The sequence below is a fragment of the Fundulus heteroclitus genome, chromosome 11, assembly GCF_011125445.2.
Source record: "Fundulus heteroclitus isolate FHET01 chromosome 11, MU-UCD_Fhet_4.1, whole genome shotgun sequence".
NCBI classification, from domain to species: Eukaryota; Metazoa; Chordata; class Actinopteri; order Cyprinodontiformes; family Fundulidae; genus Fundulus; species Fundulus heteroclitus.
In genome coordinates, this window is record NC_046371.1 from 38,173,213 (window position 1) to 38,193,132 (window position 19,920).

General features: G+C 38.6%; 1 protein-coding gene across 4 annotated transcripts in view; it reads left to right on the plus strand.

The window, feature by feature from the left end:
• Positions 1 to 19,920, plus strand: part of pknox2 (pbx/knotted 1 homeobox 2) — a 176,174-nt gene that overhangs the window by 152,796 nt on the left and 3,458 nt on the right. For all 4 annotated transcript variants that reach the window (XM_036143488.1, XM_036143489.1, XM_036143487.1 and 1 more), the window contains 7 exons: positions 2,514 to 2,685; positions 4,660 to 4,845; positions 4,986 to 5,121; positions 7,075 to 7,172; positions 12,306 to 12,425; positions 12,660 to 12,736; positions 19,619 to 19,797. In XM_036143488.1, coding sequence (XP_035999381.1) covers positions 2,514 to 2,685; positions 4,660 to 4,845; positions 4,986 to 5,121; positions 7,075 to 7,172; positions 12,306 to 12,425; positions 12,660 to 12,736; positions 19,619 to 19,797 — 968 coding nt within the window. The remainder of the gene's footprint in view (positions 1 to 2,513; positions 2,686 to 4,659; positions 4,846 to 4,985; positions 5,122 to 7,074; positions 7,173 to 12,305; positions 12,426 to 12,659; positions 12,737 to 19,618; positions 19,798 to 19,920) is intronic.

The following is a 19,920-nucleotide window of genomic DNA, read 5'->3' on the forward strand; positions in this document are numbered from 1 at the left end:
ATATCACTGACTGTTAAACACATTTTACGGTAACATTAGGAGAGAAACAGTGCAGTGAGCTACTGAGCTAGTAACTGGAATGGAGAATAACGAGGTTAGAGGCTCCTTCAGTGGCTTGGTCCATCTGGATGCTTATCCATCATTACAATGACTTTTATGCATTTAGTTGCCTTGTCTCTTATCACAGGACTGACCAGCAAAATGACTTCTACCAGGAAGGTGGCAGAAAGGAGCCTGCTGGGTCATTACATCAAACTCACAGAAAAATAAAGCTGCTGTCATCGTGTTTCTTGTTTTACCACATATGCTGCTGAATGTAAAAGCCACATTTCTAACTTGATCTAAATATGAAGAAATGAAACCTGCTTTGTGAAGCATTAAGTCCTGTGATCTAAATGAAGCAGGCATGCCATTTATGATGTAAATAAATGTTATAGTAGGTACTATATATTCAATTCAAAAAATACTTTATTATGTCATTTGGGACAAGGGAAAATTTTACAATGTTCTAGTTTGTGTTAATTGTTTCTGTTCTGTTGCCTCCTAATTATTTTGCATCTGGACTTAATGGGAATAGAACTTGCTCAGTATGAGGGATTGCTGCAAAGCCATGGACAATGCAGACGACTCTCCCTGTGGCTCTACGGTTCTCCAGGAGTGAATGCTGCTTGGAGAGACTTTGAAGCAATCAACTGGTTCCCTTATATAGGAAATTTTTGACCAATCTGTATAATCTGTATAATAACTATAATCTGACCCAATCTGTATAATCTGATTTAATTTGACTTTGAAAAGTGCCCTGAGATGACATGTTTCATGAATTGGTGCTATATAAATAAAATTGAATTGAATTGAATTGAAAAATGTTATCTGCTACAATTACAAATCAATCAATTTTAAAATGTCATGGTACAACTATTTCAATTACTTTAACCAAGTAATGTGTCTCATTGCATTTAGTTACTTTTTCATAACCTTTTAGCATCTTTGGATCTATCTTTGTCAGATGGCGCTGTAAATTCAAGTTGCTCCATGCCGATGGAAATCAAGTTCAAAGCTCTTTGATGGCGGGATCTTGTGAATTTGTTCCTTTTAAATGAGTCGTTCCATATTCTTGCCCATTTTTATGGATTAATGTTTTAGAGCCCAGCTTGGGGTGACTAATGTTATCCAGTAATTTTTGTACTACACTTTGCATCATGTTTATTTTTTTCACCAGAAAGATGGATCTAAATCCTGTTGCATTTCCTTTGGTCCAATGTTGTGATTCTCTCTTTTTGAGTTTAAGTAAATCATAACCAAATATAAGTTTTGCAGAAAATAACTATACTTGATACATTTTCAATATAATGTTTTATGCCATGTGGTTATAAATTCATAGAAGTTAATCCTCTCTCAGGATGACTAATTCTAAGACTTGATGCTACAGCTCTGTCCTCCTTTACCTGATATTACTTGTTTCTGGTTCTATTTTAATTTTCCCACTGACAGATTCCTTGATATAATAGATCTTTCAACTCTATTTGATACATAGCTATGAAATATTCTAACTTGTACTTGCACATCTATTATTTGACACTGTAAGAACCTGTTAAGTTGGAAAAATGCATAAATAATTTGTTTGAATGAATATAAAACTTTTCACAAGAATAATAAGATGCAATACAAATTGTAATCATGAGTATTTTAAAAAGTGATTTAATTGTATTTTCCCCAGAACCAGAACAAATTACAGTCATTTTCAAATTAATCACCTAATGCCAATTATTTGTAGCTATATAATGCCTCAACTCTGGCTGTACTCATAGAGTATCTATCTATGGCAGTGCATGTTCCCATGCTGATGCAGTGGCTGTTATGAAGGATATAAAGATGCATATTCTGTTTCTGTTACACCAAAATGCAGAGATAGTTTTAATAGTTCAGCAGCTTAGTATAACCTGAGATAATATACATGCTGAACATGTTTAAGTAAGATTCTACTGAAGATTGGAAAAATATCTTTAAATGAATTGGATATGGTCAAATGACAGCACCTTCAAAGTGTCGCCTTCAATGCAACCTTTGGCTTTTTTACAGGAATGTCACTCATGTCAGACACTGTGCAGTGGTCCATATTGCCCACAAAATAAACATTTTATTTTAGGTGTGGATCCTAAGCATATTTACCTTCTAAACACTTTATGGGATGTCATACTGAAACTACCGTTTTACATTTCCCCCAAGCCATACACATTAGGATTTTTCAACTCTTCTTTTTCCACACTAGTCTGACAAAATTCATGAAAAATGTGAAAATCTTTGTCAGATAAATCACACTCATTGCTGTTGCATACATAAAAATCTGTTTTAATCTTTCACTGCATTGATAGATATCTAATAAACCTTTAATTCATGTATTTGTCTTACTTGGTGTAGAAAGACATTGAAAGAAATGCAGAAATAGCAGATGTCAGAGATAATATAAAAAATGACTTTGATGGATTTCTTTTTTACCTTTTTTGTCCCCGCAGACATCCGTTGTTCCCCCTGCTGGCGCTGCTGTTTGAGAAATGTGAACAGGCCACACAGGGATCTGAATGCATCACTTCAGCCAGCTTTGATGTAGACATTGAAAACTTTGTACACCAGCAGGAGCGAGAACACAAGCCCTTCTTCAGCGAAGATCCAGAGCTTGACAACTTGGTAAGCCAATAGCTAAGGCTAAAATACAAAGCACGTAAAAAGTCACACATCCTTTTTCAAATGGCAGCATTTTGTGAGGTTAAAATATGAGACCATGAAAATGTATCCCAAACTTTTCTACCTTTACTGTGATATATAACCCGTACAATTCAACTGAAAATCAAACACATCTCTGACAATACTTACAGCATTTGGATAAACATCTTTTTTACTTTAGCTAACATTTTCAGTGAACTCCACCAACTCTATGATGAAAACAGACAGGCTGCTATGAGTGATGGTTGCTTGGTTTAGGCCCTTTGATGATTGACCAGAGGGCCTACCGATTACAATGATTCAAGCCTTTTCTATCCCTAGCAGTTGAGTAGAATAAAGAACCCAATGTACCAGCTTGATCAAATTGTTTGCTTCACTAAAACCTTTAGTTTCCTAACATCACTACTAAGGAATCCATGTCATGTTTGGCAGCCTCTGCCTACAATAGCCAACAAGAATTACAAATAAAAAGAATACGCCCGCTAATCATAAGAAGAGAAATTGGATCTTAAAGGTGTAGACCTGTCATCACAGTACAGGAGGGTATGCTGAAAAATGCTGAGCAGTTCATTAACCCTGCATCTGTGTGTTTTATGAGCCCCTGGGTGCCAGAGGGCACTAATTCTTCCCCAGGACAGTGATGTTACTCTGGGCCGTGCTCCCTGCCATGGGTAAAGCAGTTACCGCTCCCTTGATTAAGGGAGGGCACTTTAATTAACTGATTTATCTTCTCCTTGGCAAAGCACTTTTCTGACCATTCTGTTGACCTTCACTGATGCTTTTAGAGCACAGTTTTACAGTCTGCCTCACAGACCTAGGATGCCAGAGAGCAGACGCATGTGTCCTTCACTTTTAGCACAGACCAATGGGTGAAACGGGTACAGTTCACCACTGAACCCCAGGAGAAATCACTCCTCCCTGGGCCACCGGGAGGGAGTTACACTACTCTGTAACTACATTCTTTGGATATTTCCTAATATTTTTACCTTTCGTTCATGTGTGTTTCGTATTTCATTTCAGTGCACTACTAGTAATACTGTGACAATACAGTTCTACTTGGGATTAGAAAGTTTCTGAATCTGAAAAGTTGAGACCTAAGATCCAATAACATCTAATTATATTCAGTCAACTTGTCCCAAATTACTTCCCTCAATCTAAAACATTCAAATTCAGTTCCTAATGAATGTGGCCCATATGAGGGTTTTGGCCAGGCTGGTTGGGCAATGAATATGCCTCTTGCTGCTCTATGCAGTTTCCTCCTACAATCCAAAAACTTGGTTATTGGGTTAACTGATCTCTTGCTAAATCACCCTCAGGTGTAAGTGTGTGCATGCACAGTTGTTTTTCCAGCTGAGTCTAAAAGATAATTAATTGGCAAAAGAATAAAATAACTTTTTTTGCATGAATCAAATGCAGCATTTCAGGAAAATAACCTCATACCATTGTTGGGTAAGCTTTGCTGCTGTAGGACCTAGCTAAATCACCAAGATAGAATCCATAAAGACAAAATGTGAGCCAATTTGTAAAAAAGTTAGAAGCTGAAGCAGAACTAAGTGCTATAACTTGTCAATGACCGAAAATATACCAGACCTTATCTCGCCTACCTAATCCTGTCCAATCACAGTACAGTAGATTGGACAGGTTCTCCCCAGACGTTTTGTGGAGGACATGCAGGAAGACCCTCAAAGACGGGGCTGGCAGAACAAAATTAGCTGCGCAGTTAGAACAAAGATCGATACCTCATAGTTGATCGTAAAGTGTAAAGAGCTCGTGTAGCTTGTAGATCTAAGAAAGGATCTGAAAGGCCTCAAGTTAACAGAAGCAAAAGCTTACCGTTGATAACGTAACACTTCATATTAAACTTGGTTCCTCTAATATAAGTAAAATGAGTTGGTGGTTTAACTACCTGTTGTCCATTTTGCCTGTGTCCACTGTTAGATGGTGAAGGCCATTCAAGTATTACGGATCCACTTACTTGAGCTAGAGAAGGTCAATGAGCTCTGCAAGGACTTCTGCAATCGTTACATCACCTGCCTCAAGACCAAGATGCACAGCGACAACCTTTTACGCAATGACCTCGGAGGACCCTATTCTCCGTCCCACACCAGTCTCAGCATGCAGCAGGTTAGCCAAACCTGAGAGTAAAGCTCTTTTCCTTGTGTAGCTTCACCTGAGATATTCTTGTGATATACCACCAGGTATGCTTTACTCTGTGCTTCCCACATCACAATTGCTCACCTGTATCTCCTTCTGCGATCCCCCAGGAACTAATTCAGACCTCCTCTCCATCCATGACCTCTGTCTCCAGCTCTGTTAACTCTTCAGGGATTGTGGTGCCCGCTGGAGGTCTGCAGCAAAGCAATGTCGCCATGACCACCATCAACTCACAAGTGGTATCAGGTTAGCATCTGATTACACACCTATGGCACAAACTTATACCAGACAAAGTCCTGTGTAAAGCAAAAACTGTAATACATAGGTACTGACCAGCGTTAAGTTATACCAGTGCTTGAAACGGCGTAACATTTTAGTAGTTTCCTCGTTTATATTTGTTAACGTGAAAGGTCAGGAGTGATGTTGAGGGATGTTTTGTCTGACTGTAGAGAGTCGATTAGTGCTGTGTGTCCCTCCTCAGGCAGCTACACCATTCCATGCCAACTAATGAACTAATATGGCTGTTTGGAAATATTTGTGCTCAGTGGTATGATGGAAAGCCATTCTTCAGCCTTCTTCAAATAACACAGCTTATAGGGACAGCACTGATGTGTAGTAGCATAACAGACTATTACCTCTCCTCCCCCAAACATAATCTTTTGCTTTAATATGGAGAAATTTTAATATCAGTCAAAGATAACCTGAGTTAATATAAATGACAGTTTTGAAATTATCATCTAAGAATGTAAAATTTAAAACACAAAAATTTAAAACACAAACATAACAACCTGGCCTAGTTAAATCCCAAGCTATCCCTGAATAATCCTATTTTTTAGTGACATTTTAATAGCCACCAGAGCGGTAGAATTATGAAATTTTGAAGTGGAACCTGCCTGAAATCTTTGAAGAGGGCCAAAAGATCTCCCAAAGCAACACATCATGCACTAAATCAAGAACCGATGAGAGACATACCAAGAGTTCTGCTCTCCTCCTGAATGTTTGGCCTTTAGTTTGTGACCTTAAGGGAAGCATGCTTGGATGTTTGAATTGAACTGAGATGCTGAGTGACCACCTTGACCAGGTTTAAAGCCCTCCAGTGTGGCTGAATTACAGCAATGCTGCAAAGAAGAGTGGTTCAACATTCAGCAAATACTGCAGAGAGTGGAGCAAGCAGTGTTTAGGTTTGGAAAGCATTTTGATTTTTACAAGAGCCCAGATTGGTTTGAATAGCTTTATCCTTTAATGAATAATATCCTCATAAAAAAAGCTTTTTGTTTTTATTCGGGTCATCTTAGTCTAATATAAAAATGCTGTTTGATAATTTGAAACATTTCAGTAAACACAGGCCAAATCCATAAGAGACTAACAGTTGTTTTTATGGCATTGCTCCTGAAATGACAACATGACTGTCATAATAATCACAATGGTGTCATTTATATGAAGAATAACAAGAAAGTTCTGGTAACAGCTGGTGCGTTTTTGACCTCTGCAGTAATAGATTTATTAAATGTACTTCACATGTTCTTTCCTGTTGTTGGTAGGAGAGGAAGAGCATCATTGTTGTCTTAGTCAGACGAGTAAAATGTATGTTAAGGAATGCTTGATTACCAAATATTCACAGAGCTGTGTAGAATGTTCTGCCTATGACTTCTTTGGAATAAATTAAGTTTGACGCACAAATTGCTGCTGTAACTGTGCATACAAATCGATACGATCAAGTACATAGCAGCTTCTAATGAGAAGCAATCAGTGGAACTGGCATGCCTTTTATTACACCCATAACTTTTATGTCTGTGTATGCTTGAGCGAGAGCTTGGCTTGCTGCTTGCTTCTTATAATGTCAGGCTTGAACAGTGAAATGTTAATCTTGCCCTCTGGAAATCCCTTTTAACCCAAAATAAATCAATGTGTACGCCTTTGATCACTGCACACTGTAGAGCTCAAACAGACTGTGATAAGAGTCCCTTGATCAAGGCTAATTAAAGCAGGAGCAAAACAGCACTTCACCTCCTTCTTCTTGTTTTGCCAGGGTTAAAGGGCATTACACCACCTTGGATTTAATCACTTGCTTTCTTATTTGCTGTGTTTCTGATTGCAAAGCTGACAAGCAGTTAATAAGCCTGCGGTGGTGGTGCAGAATGGGGCTTCCAGTAGCTGTTTAGGCCACTTGATACTCACAGAGGCAAATTATCCCCTCAGGTGGGACCTTGTACCAGCCAGTTGCCATGGTGACATCACAAGGGCAAGTGTTAACGCAGGCACTACCTCCAGGAACCATCCAGATTCAGAACTCCCAGGTAATGCCATGTACACGGCGATGCTTTGTCAAACCACCCGCTGTTTTACAGTCTTTGCTTTAAACATGTCTCTTTAGAGTTCACTGACACCCTCCCCCCGCTTTCTTTTCATTGTCTCTACCTGAATGAGACTCCTGCTGCCAAACAAATGGAAATGGTTTATTCTCCCCATGTTTATCAGGCAGGATCGTAAAAGACATCATGGTCCTGTCAGGACTTATGCCATTATAGAAGCTATTGCATCTGAACACATTATTGCAGTCCAGTAGCTTCAATAGAAGAGTTAGCAGATGTAGGACCAACGTTTCTTTACAAATACAACCTTCAGTGCTACGTAGACCAGGACATGAGGTAGATTTTTTTTTCAAAATATACAATAACAGATGTAATAATATTTTAGTTGTAGATTTTGGCAACTTTTAAAAACTTTGGTTTTGTCTTTATACCTGGGATACTGGCTGGGTCTTTCCTCAGCGTATGCAGCGGTGGTTCTCTATCAGGGACCTGCCATCCTACTTATTAAAGTCTGTTAATATTGCTAAAAAACATGTTAAACAATGGGACAGAGAGGCAATTATTATGCCTTTTAAACTTTTTCAACTAGCACCAACAAATTTTTAGTGTTCTTTTTTTTGACAGAACTGCACAAAGTAGTACATAAATGGGAAGGGAAGCAAAATAATACACATTTTTTAAATTTTTCTTGCATTTTTTTCTCTTTATAATAGTAATTTTTATTTGTCATTGCAACATACGTTCTAATGAAATGTGTCTTCTGCGTTCAACCCATCCCTCATGGAGCAGTGGGCTGCCACTGTGCAGTGCCCGGAGATCTTTCTGGGGCTGAGGGTCTTGATCAGGGGCCCAGAGTGGCAGTCTGTGGGAGTCCAACCAGGAATATTGCATCCCCTCCAGGACACAAATGTCCTGCTTGCTCTCTAACTACTAGGCTACCACTCCACCAAAACAAAGCAAATTACCTGTACTGTATAGTACTTTATAATGCACTTTACACCAAATTCAGTCATTACCCATTCACATACTTTCTCTCTCTCCCCCCCCCCCCCCCCAAAATCTGAAAAGTATGGAATGCATTGATATGAAATCTCTTTGCTCTGATACTATTAAATCAAATCCAGGGCAACCAGTTGCCTACAGAAGTCCCCTAAATAGAAAAGAGAGTCCACCTTTGTTTAATTTAATCTCAGTTTAAATGCAGCTGTTCTGTGAAAGTCTCAGATGTTTGTCCTAAAACATCTATGATCAAACAGCATCAGAAAGACCAAGAAACAGACAGGTCAGGTAGAAAGCTGTGGAGAAAATCAAAGCTCAGTTATAGAACTGTTCATTCAGTCATCTGAGAATGGAAAGACTATGAGACAACTTTAAATCTACTGAAATCTGTCCCTCCACTTAAATTGACAGCAGGGGGAGCATTAATCAGAGACGCACCAAGGTGACCACAGTAACTCTGGGGGGGCTGCAGCTATAAGATATCCTGTTTGCAGTTTGCGATCTCCCTAACATTGTTGTGGCAAACATGTGGATGAAGGTACTTTGGTCCGATTTGCCCTGAACAGAACTTCTAATATTGGATCTCACCACGCACCGTCCCCTCTAAGCATATAGAGGACAGCTGCGTCCCATGGTGATACTTCTTCCAAACAGGGATGGGGGTGCTGGTCCGAGGTGGTGGAAGGATGGGTGATTCTACGGAGTATTGACTCAGGGAGGCTGAATATAGAAATGTCACATACCTTTCTGAGTTTTATTAGTAAAAAAAACATCACACTTTAAAATTTGGCACTACTTTCTGTTGGTATATAACCTAAAATCCAGGTTTATTTTATTTACCATGAAAAAACATGGAAAAGATCAAGGGGTGTGAATATTGCAAGAAACAGAATTTTAAGGTGTTTCTTGAACAAGTTGACTTTTGTTGTTAATTCTAAGAATGTTTCCTGGTTCAGAAGAGAGGACTCTGATGAATTCAGAGTTACCTAGACTATGGATATATAAAAACCTGGAGCAATAGTGTTGTGTCCGCCGCAGTGCTGACTTAAAGAGTTTCACACAGATAATTCTGTGCTTGACAGTTACAGCAGAGCCCACTGGGTGACATCAACTCCGCCAAAGCAGAGCGCTACATTTGTGCTGGGAATTGAACACCGCCCCATAGCTACTTTGCAGACAAGCCCCGGGTAATCACACTCTCAGGCTCAGTGCCGCCAATTAACTCAGCCTCCCTGTACCATGGAACCTATTCCTTCCCCTGTTCTGGGGGGGGGGGGGGGGGGGGGGGGGGGGGGGGTGTAGGGGCAAGTGGAGACCATCTTTACCTGAGTCTGGTTTTGTCTCATGTCTATGAATGCCAGTTGTGGGCATTAGCACTGAGAACAGTTCTATATAATGCATTGCCCTGCCTGAGCACATATATTATTTGAACCCCATTCTCCTTCTAAGGTGCATATCACCCCTGATAATTATCATGATTGCTAATAAACCTAAAATGTTTTTTGTGCTTAATTTTCAGTTGGGCGAGGCATAATGTTTTATCACTGATGTGATTTAATTCCATTTTGTTTATTTACATGATATGAAATTGCCACATAACATCCCTTGACACTTCATAAACAGCTCTAAATAATATTAATTGTTAGGAATCCGGTTTGGTCCAAATTCAGTTCTTATCAATTCATATATGAGTCAATTGTGCCTTTCAGATCCAGTTATATACACTGCAATTTGATTCTAATAATATAACTTTGATGATCCTATAAAGTAAATTAGTAAAAAGTTATCTTCAGCCACCATGGCTTCCTAATTGTGTTTAGTTTGTGTTTAAGAGGTAGATCAGCTGAATCAGGCTCAGTATGAGCATCTGATGGGAAACATGTAGTTAACATAGTTGATGGCAGCAATAGCTACAAATGCTTTGTGGACTATTTAAACCCATATCCACTGGACCAGGCATCCCTCTAGTGGAGATCAAAAAACAAGATTTCTAAAGTTCATGGCACAAATTACAAAGAATGCAAAAATACAGAGTAGAAAGAATGGCAAAGTGAGGAAATGGTGTGAAGCTGAAAGATCAACCTCCAGCATTACTTTTGTAAATCAACAGATTGTTCAAAGAGTCTGGCTAAAGACAGACAGTGTCAGATATAGGCAAGTAAAAGTAATGCAATCTCCCAGAGTAGCAGAAGAGCAGGTATGTTTTTTACGCATGTGCAGCAATTCAAAAAGTGTTTTCTTACCTACATTTCAGGAAAAATTGTCCACTCTACCTTTAATGAATTATTTTGTTGCAATCATAAATGATGATCAGCTTTAGAGTTTTACAATTGATCAATTCCTTTCATTATTCTTTAAGTTGGACTGGGTCAATACGCAGGAAAAGTAAAAAATAAACTAAAATTACACACTTAAGTTTTTTACCAACCTGCATCTATCAGAGTTGTTGCTTTACAACATTATTCATTTAGAATAACTACTAAACACTCATTAGCACACTTATTTTTATTTAATTGATATAATATTCAGAGAAACTCATATATAAGACATAGAGGGAATGTTTTAGTAAAAAAGTTATTTATCGAGGAATGCTCTGATGGGGTAGTGAGCAGACGTTAGCCTTTGACGCAGGTCTTCTCCCTCTCTCCTGTGAAAAATTAATCACTAGTGCCATAAAACCCCAGTAAAAGAGTAAAAAAACAAGATATTTATTAGAAAACTAGAAACAAATAATCAGTTCACAGGTACAGGGAATCAATACTTTGACTGTCTAAATATAACCAAACATTTATAGGAAGCGTAGATAGTTGAGTAGTGGATGGCATGACATAGAGAGGATTCCTGGGAGCTTTTGGCTACCTGTATCCAAACATCTTTTATCCCTAAAACCATGAAACACATTACCACTCTACCATATTAACTTTACACGTCTTTGAGAAATGTGGATTTTCTTTATCCACAAGGAAAGTGAAAATATTCCCTTTGATCATTAGCTTCCCACAGAACTGTGGCAAAACTATTTATAGTTAATGCCTACATTAACTTAAAATGCTGAAAACTGTAGGCGTAGTTCAACACAAACCTACTACATGTTTTAGATAAACTTTTATCGTGATGAGCAATTTGGAGCTAGCAGGAAATGCCAGAGTGTCTGGCTGAGGTAAAGCTGTGCTAACTGGGGATTCCCACTGCAGCTGCCCAGTTAGCCTAGCTTAGCTTGGCTTTCTGCTGCAGAAACACCCACAGCAGATTCAAACAGGCTCATTACCCTGATGGTAATGAGCCTGTTTGAATCTGCAAAGATTACGTTTTTAGCTGTGCTTTCTCACTTAAAAACATCTTAAAACAGTTTTTGTGACAAATTAAGGGTATAAAATTGTTTCATTTGAACGCTAACCTCCTCCTTGCTGCTCTTTACACCCCCTGATGGCTGAGCGCTTTGCCTTGCTGCACACAACCCTGAGTCCTACTTCAGACGAGGACCTTTATCCGTCAAACTAAAACTAAGTTACTTGATTTATATGGAAATGCTTGCTGGGCTTTTAAGGCCAGTCCATGTTTTTATACAAATTTTACAAGTTCAACGCAAAAGCATTGAGAAAAGTTTATGCTAACGTCAGAAAAGCAGAAAAAGGTCGTATGCTTTCCTAAACCGTTTATTCAAGTTTAAGTGTTAGTAACAATAAAAACATTTGAAAGTCTGTAGAGATTTTGCATCATTCACAGCAGGTTTCTAACATATTCATACTGCATGTTATCACAGACTCTCCAGCAGGCTGTGGCCAGCACAGTTCTGCTTCTCTACTAGTTTAAACTAATTCAGCGCCGTGCTGTCAAATTCAGACTTGGGGCCTGACCCTGGGATCTTCTAACTCCTGATGTAAGACAGGCAGCGGAGTACAGACTCGTTTGCTCTTTTGCATTTTTAAATTTTAAGAATCATTACTCAAATTCAGTTACCATGGTGACACTTCAGAAGGTGTTTCTGTCCTTGCTACTGAAAAAAGGAAAGGTAATTGGTGGGCTCCCTTTGTTTCCGTGGCAACAATAACTAAGCCTAACCATTCCCCCCCCCCCCCCCCCCCCATGCTCCCTCCTCCCTTCTTGTCTTTTGTAAAGGTAAATGTGGACTTATCGTCTCTTTTGGACAGTGAAGACAAGAAGTCAAAGAACAAAAGGGGGGTCCTGCCCAAACATGCCACCAACATCATGCGTTCTTGGCTCTTCCAGCATCTCATGGTGAGGTTTAATATCAGCAATATTAATCAGCTTTTTTAAAAGAACTGTTTAGAAGTAGCTGCTGTAGAATCAGACAAGATCAGGAGATGGTGATGTGTGACAGACAGAGATCAAGCATGAAACCGGGAAGTAGAATTATTTGTGTTACATCAGGAAAAGTCAACTTTCACTAAAGAGTGAAACACTAACTTGAAAGTGGAGAAAAACTATGATGGTGCATCTTTATTTTTCCAGCATCCATATCCAACAGAAGATGAGAAGAGGCAGATTGCTGCACAAACAAGCCTCACCCTTCTGCAAGTAAACAACTGGTAAGCTGTGGGAACTCAACATCCTAAACTTTAATAGTAGAATAAATGGCCACCTAAAAAAAATCTAATTTCAGCTAAACAAAAAAATCAGAACTGAGTATTAAGACCTGCTGTGTGAACATAACCAGACAACAATGCACCCACACACCTATCTAAAGAACATTTAAATTAAGCAATTAACCAAACTGTGAGAGGAAGCCAGAGTACCCAGGTCAGTGGGCTATTTACAGGCAATAATCGTGTATCTGTCAAAGAAACACCAAAAAGATTACCACAATTTATAGAACTTATTTACAAATCCACAAACTGCATATGGATTTTTTTCTAAGTCCACACAGGACAACATGACTTTTACCCGCTGTGTATGTGAGAGTGGAGAGGAATCTTTCCACTTGAGTTTTACTACTCTATTTATCTAGCCAATGGCAATGAAAAATGTAACATTCAAAGTTTGGAGTTAGGCAAGTCAAGGTTCAGAGCTGCTCCAAGAATAACACACAATGGATCATGTGTCCAAAAGCTGGCTAATGAAGGACAGGATCAGGACATGTCAAGCAATGTACCAGGAGCACTACTACATCTTCCACAAGTTGGGTCTACATCTGGATATTAGAGCAGCAGCCTAACCCTGGAAGAGTGGACACAATGAGCGTCATAAATGGAATGAGTGTACGTTGATATAGAATGAAGCCCACAGTTCATCTGTAATTTGAAAAGGAATGTCTTGTTTCCATTTGGATTTGATGGGTACTACAGAAGGACATTGCAAATTTAAAAGAAGTTGTACAGAACTGATATTATGTCCTTAGAGGGTTTGGCCATTTAACATCGCCGACAGGATTGTTCAGAGGTTTTTGAGAGAGTTATGCTGTTATAATCTGCACTGACTTGAAGAAAAAAATTAGCAAAAACAATGCCAAACTTAATAGATGGTTAAGGAAAACCTGTGCATTCTTCATCCGTAGATAAATCAGTAAAGCATAATGAGCTTTTCTGTGTCAGATGTGAAAAGCTCTGTCTGTCACTGAAGGAACAAATAGGTTACTTGCTGTAACAGGACTTGAGAAAGACAGGAGATAAAAACTTTTTCCTGAACTGAAACCAAATTCTAAGAGACTAACGGACCACTCTGGTATAACTAGGTAGAGACAAAACAAAGAAATCTTCCTGTTTGAATGAGACTCCACAGTGACCCAAACAGGTAAGGACGTTTCCAGGTGCTACTGTCTCCAATGCAACACACACCTGATATTTGCAGCCCAGGAAGGGCTAAACCTCCAATCACCTTCAGTCTTTGAAGAACAACTTTCCTCCGTTTACCATTTCTGGTAAATGGAATAATGAAGGAATCCAGCAATTAGAAAAAGGTTTAGGAATCAGAATAGGAATATATTGAAACATATATATATATATATATATATATATATATATATATATATATATATATATATATATATATATATATAGAGAGAGAGAGAGAGAGAGAGAGAGAGAGAGAAAGAGAGAGAGAGAGAGAGAGAGAGAGAGAGAGAGAGAGAGAGAGAGAGAGAGAGAGAGACTCTTTTGCAGAGGAGGAACATTATTCTATAACTGGTAGTTGTTAAATTGTTTTGTGATATGTATCCCAAGTTAATAAGTAACAACTTTAAGAGCTACATTTACAAGCTCCTGATGTTTATCATAAACATTTATTCACTCCTATCCAAACTCACTGAGAATTAAATGCAGCGGGTCAGGAAGTGATTCAAGCCTCTTGAGCTTCAGGTTGTTTTGCTACAACGATGCTGCCATCTGCTGGCCGTCTATGGAATGTGCTTCAGAAATTAAACACTTCCATTGTGGAGAATGAAAGCTGTTTTTACCTTCTGCAGAACACCTCCTAGATTTTTGTTATTGGTTGTTTTATCAAATAAAAAGTCACTTAGCTAAATTAAATTCTAAGGGTATTTTTTGGCAAAATCATGAACAAACCTGAAACATATGTAACTAATGAGCACAATAATATATTTGTATTATTTTTATTCTTAAGATACACTGAGACTGTGTATATCAACAATGAGAAGAATTTATAAATATAACATGCATAATCCAAAAATGTTATACGCTAGAACTATCATAAAGAAATAGCTACATAATCTTAGGTTTCACAAATCAGGACATCCCTTTTTGGTTTCCTTAGGATCTAAAAAGAGAAACTGACAGACAGGTGCTTTCATTTAGATGCTATTTATCAGCAGCAACAGTGAGGTCCACTGTAACATCTGGAGTTTATAAGGTTTGCAGCTCTGGGGCATCAAGATACATTTTGATACAATGCAAAGGTGGAAAGTCATCATCATTGGCCTTAAAAGAATCACATTTAGCTAGCTGTGACCTTTCTGGAAGGTTTGCACTCAGTCTGTCATTAAGGCGGCTCTTGCTATGGAGTCAAACATGTTAGTTAGAAGTGGGAAGCATTCAACAAAATCTTCCTAAAGTGGATGTCCTAACAGTCTCTGAGGCCAGATTATGTGCTTTTTGCTTCGTTGTTACAAAGAAAAAAGTTAATTAATTTTGAGCAAAACCAAAAAAGTTGTGCAAGAGTGCCTTCCGCTGTTTTACATGTATTACAGAATGGGGAGAAATTAGAGAAAATTGTATTTAATCTAGTTTTAGAATAGTGTAGTCTATGGCCAATCTGGTACTGAATCAGTTGAAGCCTAGCGCTGATTGAACAAGACTTGATGTTCATTAATATTTTATCTCATGTTTCATCCTCAAACTCAGTACCAAGCTCACCTTCCCAGCCTTGTGTTATTTTAACAGTAGAGGAAGCTAAAGTGCTTGTGAAGAAGCTGACCAGCACTGAGATCAAGTGTTTTGCTTCGGGGGAACCCAAGAGAGCTTCATAATTTACAGACGATAACTGGTACGACACAGTGGACTGTTGTGGACTGTTGTGGTCTTTCAGTTGTAAGTATGTAAAAAAAAACCTGAGATTTAGAGAGAGAGAATTTGGATTGTAATAGTTCGGAGGACTTTGCCCTTCCAGCTCCACTCTCTGAAGCCAGGATCTGTAAGGGACATCCAAAAAAGCACCAATCTACCAGATTGGAGCATGAACCAAGGTCTAGGGGAGTGCAAAATGCTTTCTAATTTGGTAAAATTTTGTTTATTTATCACCTTTCACAGATATAAACACCACAACGTGCTTCACAGGAGCAAAAACAATTTAAAAACACAAAAGCACAAAACATGCTTAAGCAAATGCCTGTCTAAAAAACGTAGAGACAGCAGGAGAGCCTTCTAAAGTCACTACCTAAAAAGCAAGATCACCTGCGATTATTGAAACGGCTCCGAGGTACCACTGACAACATTTGAGTCGATGACCTTAAAATTCTAGGTGGACAAAAAGGTTTCAAAAGATCCTTTATATATTTAGGAGCCTGACTGTGGATTGCTCTGAAAGTTAAAACCAAACTTTTAAAATGTATCCTGATGTGCACAGGCACAGGAGGAACATGTGTCCTTCTGTTTGTTTGAGTCAGCAGCCTTTGCACAGACTGTAGGCAGGCCAAGGAGGATTTATGTAAAAAGACTATTGCAATAGTCTAAACAGGAAGAAATAAAAGCATGAACAATCATTTTTAGTTCAGTCTGCGACACAAATTCTCTTAATTTTGAAATATTCCTTCAATGATAAAAGCAGTTGCGAATTAGTGATTTACAATGATTGCCACACAACTGTCAAAAATGACGCCCAGGTTTCGTTGACTATTTTTCACCGTTGGAATTAAAGAAGAAGCGAGATGCTGCCTGATTTTAGGAATTTTATTAATAGTTTTGTTTTTTAACTGGAGATAGTTGTTGTACAGCCACATTTTGATTTCTGACAAACTTATACTGAGTTCAGACAGTTTATGCATATCAGATGGTCGCAGAGAGCAATACAGCTGGATATCAGCATATAGATGGTAAGAAATAAGTTTATGGCTTTTTAGGATGTTCCCCAAACTATACGAATACAACAAAAAGAGAATCTGACCAAAACTGAACCCTGAGGTACTCTGCAAAACAGTGTTGCACTATCTGAGTAAACGTGGTTCACAAAAACAGTAAAAGACCTGTCTGATAAGTGAACCAGTTTAACAGTGCCAGAAATACCAAACAAGTCTCTCAGTCTGTGAATACGAATAATATGATTTAAGGCAGGGGCGTCAAACATACGGGGGGATGATACCTTTATCAACAAAGTAATGTAAAAAGAGATTACAGTCTGCATTTGAAAGAGCATTTTTACTTTTGGTAAAAGTGGTGAAATAAAGTTCTTGATTGTGTCGAACAAGAATTTAAGATTTTTCTCTTTTAATTGAATAATGTTTGCACAATAATTTGTTCGAACATCTATAAACATCTCATCTAAAAAGCTGATCTTCTCCTTGAGATAAAGTCTATGCACCTCTAGCGTTGAGTTTTTCCATTGTTTGGCTTTCCGGTAAATTCTCCTCTTATTATATCCTTATTTGTTTGATCGGTCCTATTATGTCCATGATGCCGTTACATTATGAATTAAAAGTTCATGATGTAAGAGCATCCACATTCATGAGGTTGAAATCCAAGGATGGATAATCAAAAAAGGTAAGAAGGCTTGTAGAGTGTGATCATTAATGATCCTTCTATGAATCACTTGTCTGGGAGGAGCCGGATCATTAATAACAGACCCATTAAAATATACCAGATCCTCTGTGTGTTTAGCAAACCAAAATGATCCTTCCTGTAAACCGCAAATGGCCTTGGCGGCAAAAAGAGGAGAGCAGGAAGAGAAGTCTTGTGTGTTAAGCTTTTTTCTATGGATCACCAAGGAGGCGGCGTGCGCCTGTACGGCCAATAGACCACGACTTTGACCTTAACAGCCCAGTAATGTAAAAACCATGGCAAGCCCAGGCCTCCACAGTCTCTTGATTTTTGAAGAGGACTTTTAGTGATGCTATGTGATTTGTAACCTCAAATAAATAGCATATTAATGCAATCTAGAAGCTTGAAAAAGGATGTGGGTACAAAAATGGGAACGTTCTGAATAAATACAAAAATCGAGGTAATGAAACCATCTTGATGGGGTTTACACATCCGATCAAGGATAAAGGCAAACTTCTCCATGTTTCAATGCTCTCCCTGAGTTTAAGTTTTTCTGTGAAATTCAATCTAAAAAGTTTGTAAGGACTTTTTGAAATTTTGATGCCCAGGTATTTCTGATATTAAGATGTTATGTTAAAAGGTGTAGTTGCCAGAAATAATGGGTGTAGATCATTAGCTATTAATATAAGCTCACTCTTCTGCAGTTAATTGTGTAACTGGAGACCTTTCCAAATGAATCAACAAGCTTGGTCTGATACAAAAAGGGCCACATCGTCTGCATATAAGGAGATTTTATGATCTGTTCCACCCAACGTTTTAGGTTTAATGAAAGCATGCTCCCTCACGCTAATTGCCAGGGGCTCAATGGCCAAAGCAAAAAGGAGCAGCGAGAGGGGACATCCCTGCCACGCCCCCCTCTTCAAAGCAACGGAGGGTGACCTATCTGAGTTGGTAGCAACCGAGGCTTTAGGCTGGGAATACAACCTGCGCACCCAAGAGATAAAAGATGGGCAGACTAGACCTCTCCAAAAACCCAATAGATACTGCCATTCCACCTGGTCAAAAGCCTTTTCTGCGTCTAGACACAGGATGGCCCTCTTAGAGGTTTTGTCACAGGGATGATATTCTGACGGCAGCGGCAGAGAGGAGGATGCTGTCCAGGCTCCAGTCCATCTTAGACAATGTCTCACACCCTCTCCATGACACACTGGTCCAGCAGAGCAGCTCCTTCAGCAGAAGACTCCTGTTACCCAGATGCTCCACAGAGCGCCACAGGAAATCATTCCTGCCTGTGGTCATAAATCTCTACAACGCCTCCCTCAGTGATTGAGATCCCCCCCCCCCTCTGTAACTGACATTTATGCATTCTTTGCACTGTTCTTGAACAACGTCACTATCCCTTTTATTTGGATCTATCTATCTATCTATCTATCTATCTATATATATATATATATATATATATATATATATATATATATATATATATATATATATATGTATATGTATATATATATATATATATATATATATATATATATATATATATATATATATATATATATATATATATATATCCATCCATCCATTTTCCATACCGCTTAATCCCTCATGGGGTCGCGGAGGTTGTTGGTGCCTATCTCCAGCTGTCAATGGGCGAGAGGCAGGGTACACCCTGGACAGGTCACCAGTCTATATATATATATATATATATATATATATATATATATATATATATATATATATATATATATATAGAGAGAGAGAGAGAGAGAGAGAGAGAGTTACATATGTATATATTTATATTATTTTGTGTGGAATGTTGTGTGTATATATATATAAATGTTATCTGAATATCTGGAGCGTGTAACAAAGGTAATTTCCCTCTGGGATTGTTAAAGTATGTCTGATTCCTGATTTTGAATACGTAACATCCATCACATGCCTTACATTAAAGAAAGAGAATCTAATAAAGCTTTATGCATATATATCATATACTGTTGGAGGAAGACTCAAAGTATTCCTGAGCCCGATTGTCAGCTAGTCAAACATAAGTTAGGTTAAAACTTGGGTCTGGCAAATAAGACGATGTGAAAAACAGTAGCAAATGAACAGTACAGCTGAATAGGTGAAAAAAGGCTCAAAGGGTTGCAACGGCCTAGTCAAAGTCCAGTTTTCAACCTGGTAAAAATGTTGTGGTGACACCTTACTATAGCTGTATAGAGACCAGCCTGGGAAGCTTCATCCCTTTTCCATGTCTTGTTCTTAAAGGTTTATCAACGCCCGTCGGCGTATTCTTCAGCCCATGTTGGATGCCAGTAATCCAGATCCAGCTCCTAAAGCAAAGAAAATGAAGTCCCAACATCGCCCAACGCAGCGATTCTGGCCGGACTCGATTGTGGCTGGAGTTCTACAGACACACAGATCTCAGACCGTCAACAACTCAGAAAGTAAGCCAACAGTCACACTGATCAAAGCATGGAAGGATGCTAAACCTGTCATGCCATGCCCAGCCATGAGTAGATATATTCACAGTGACACAGAGCTGGGCCTTTATGCTTCAAAATTATTCA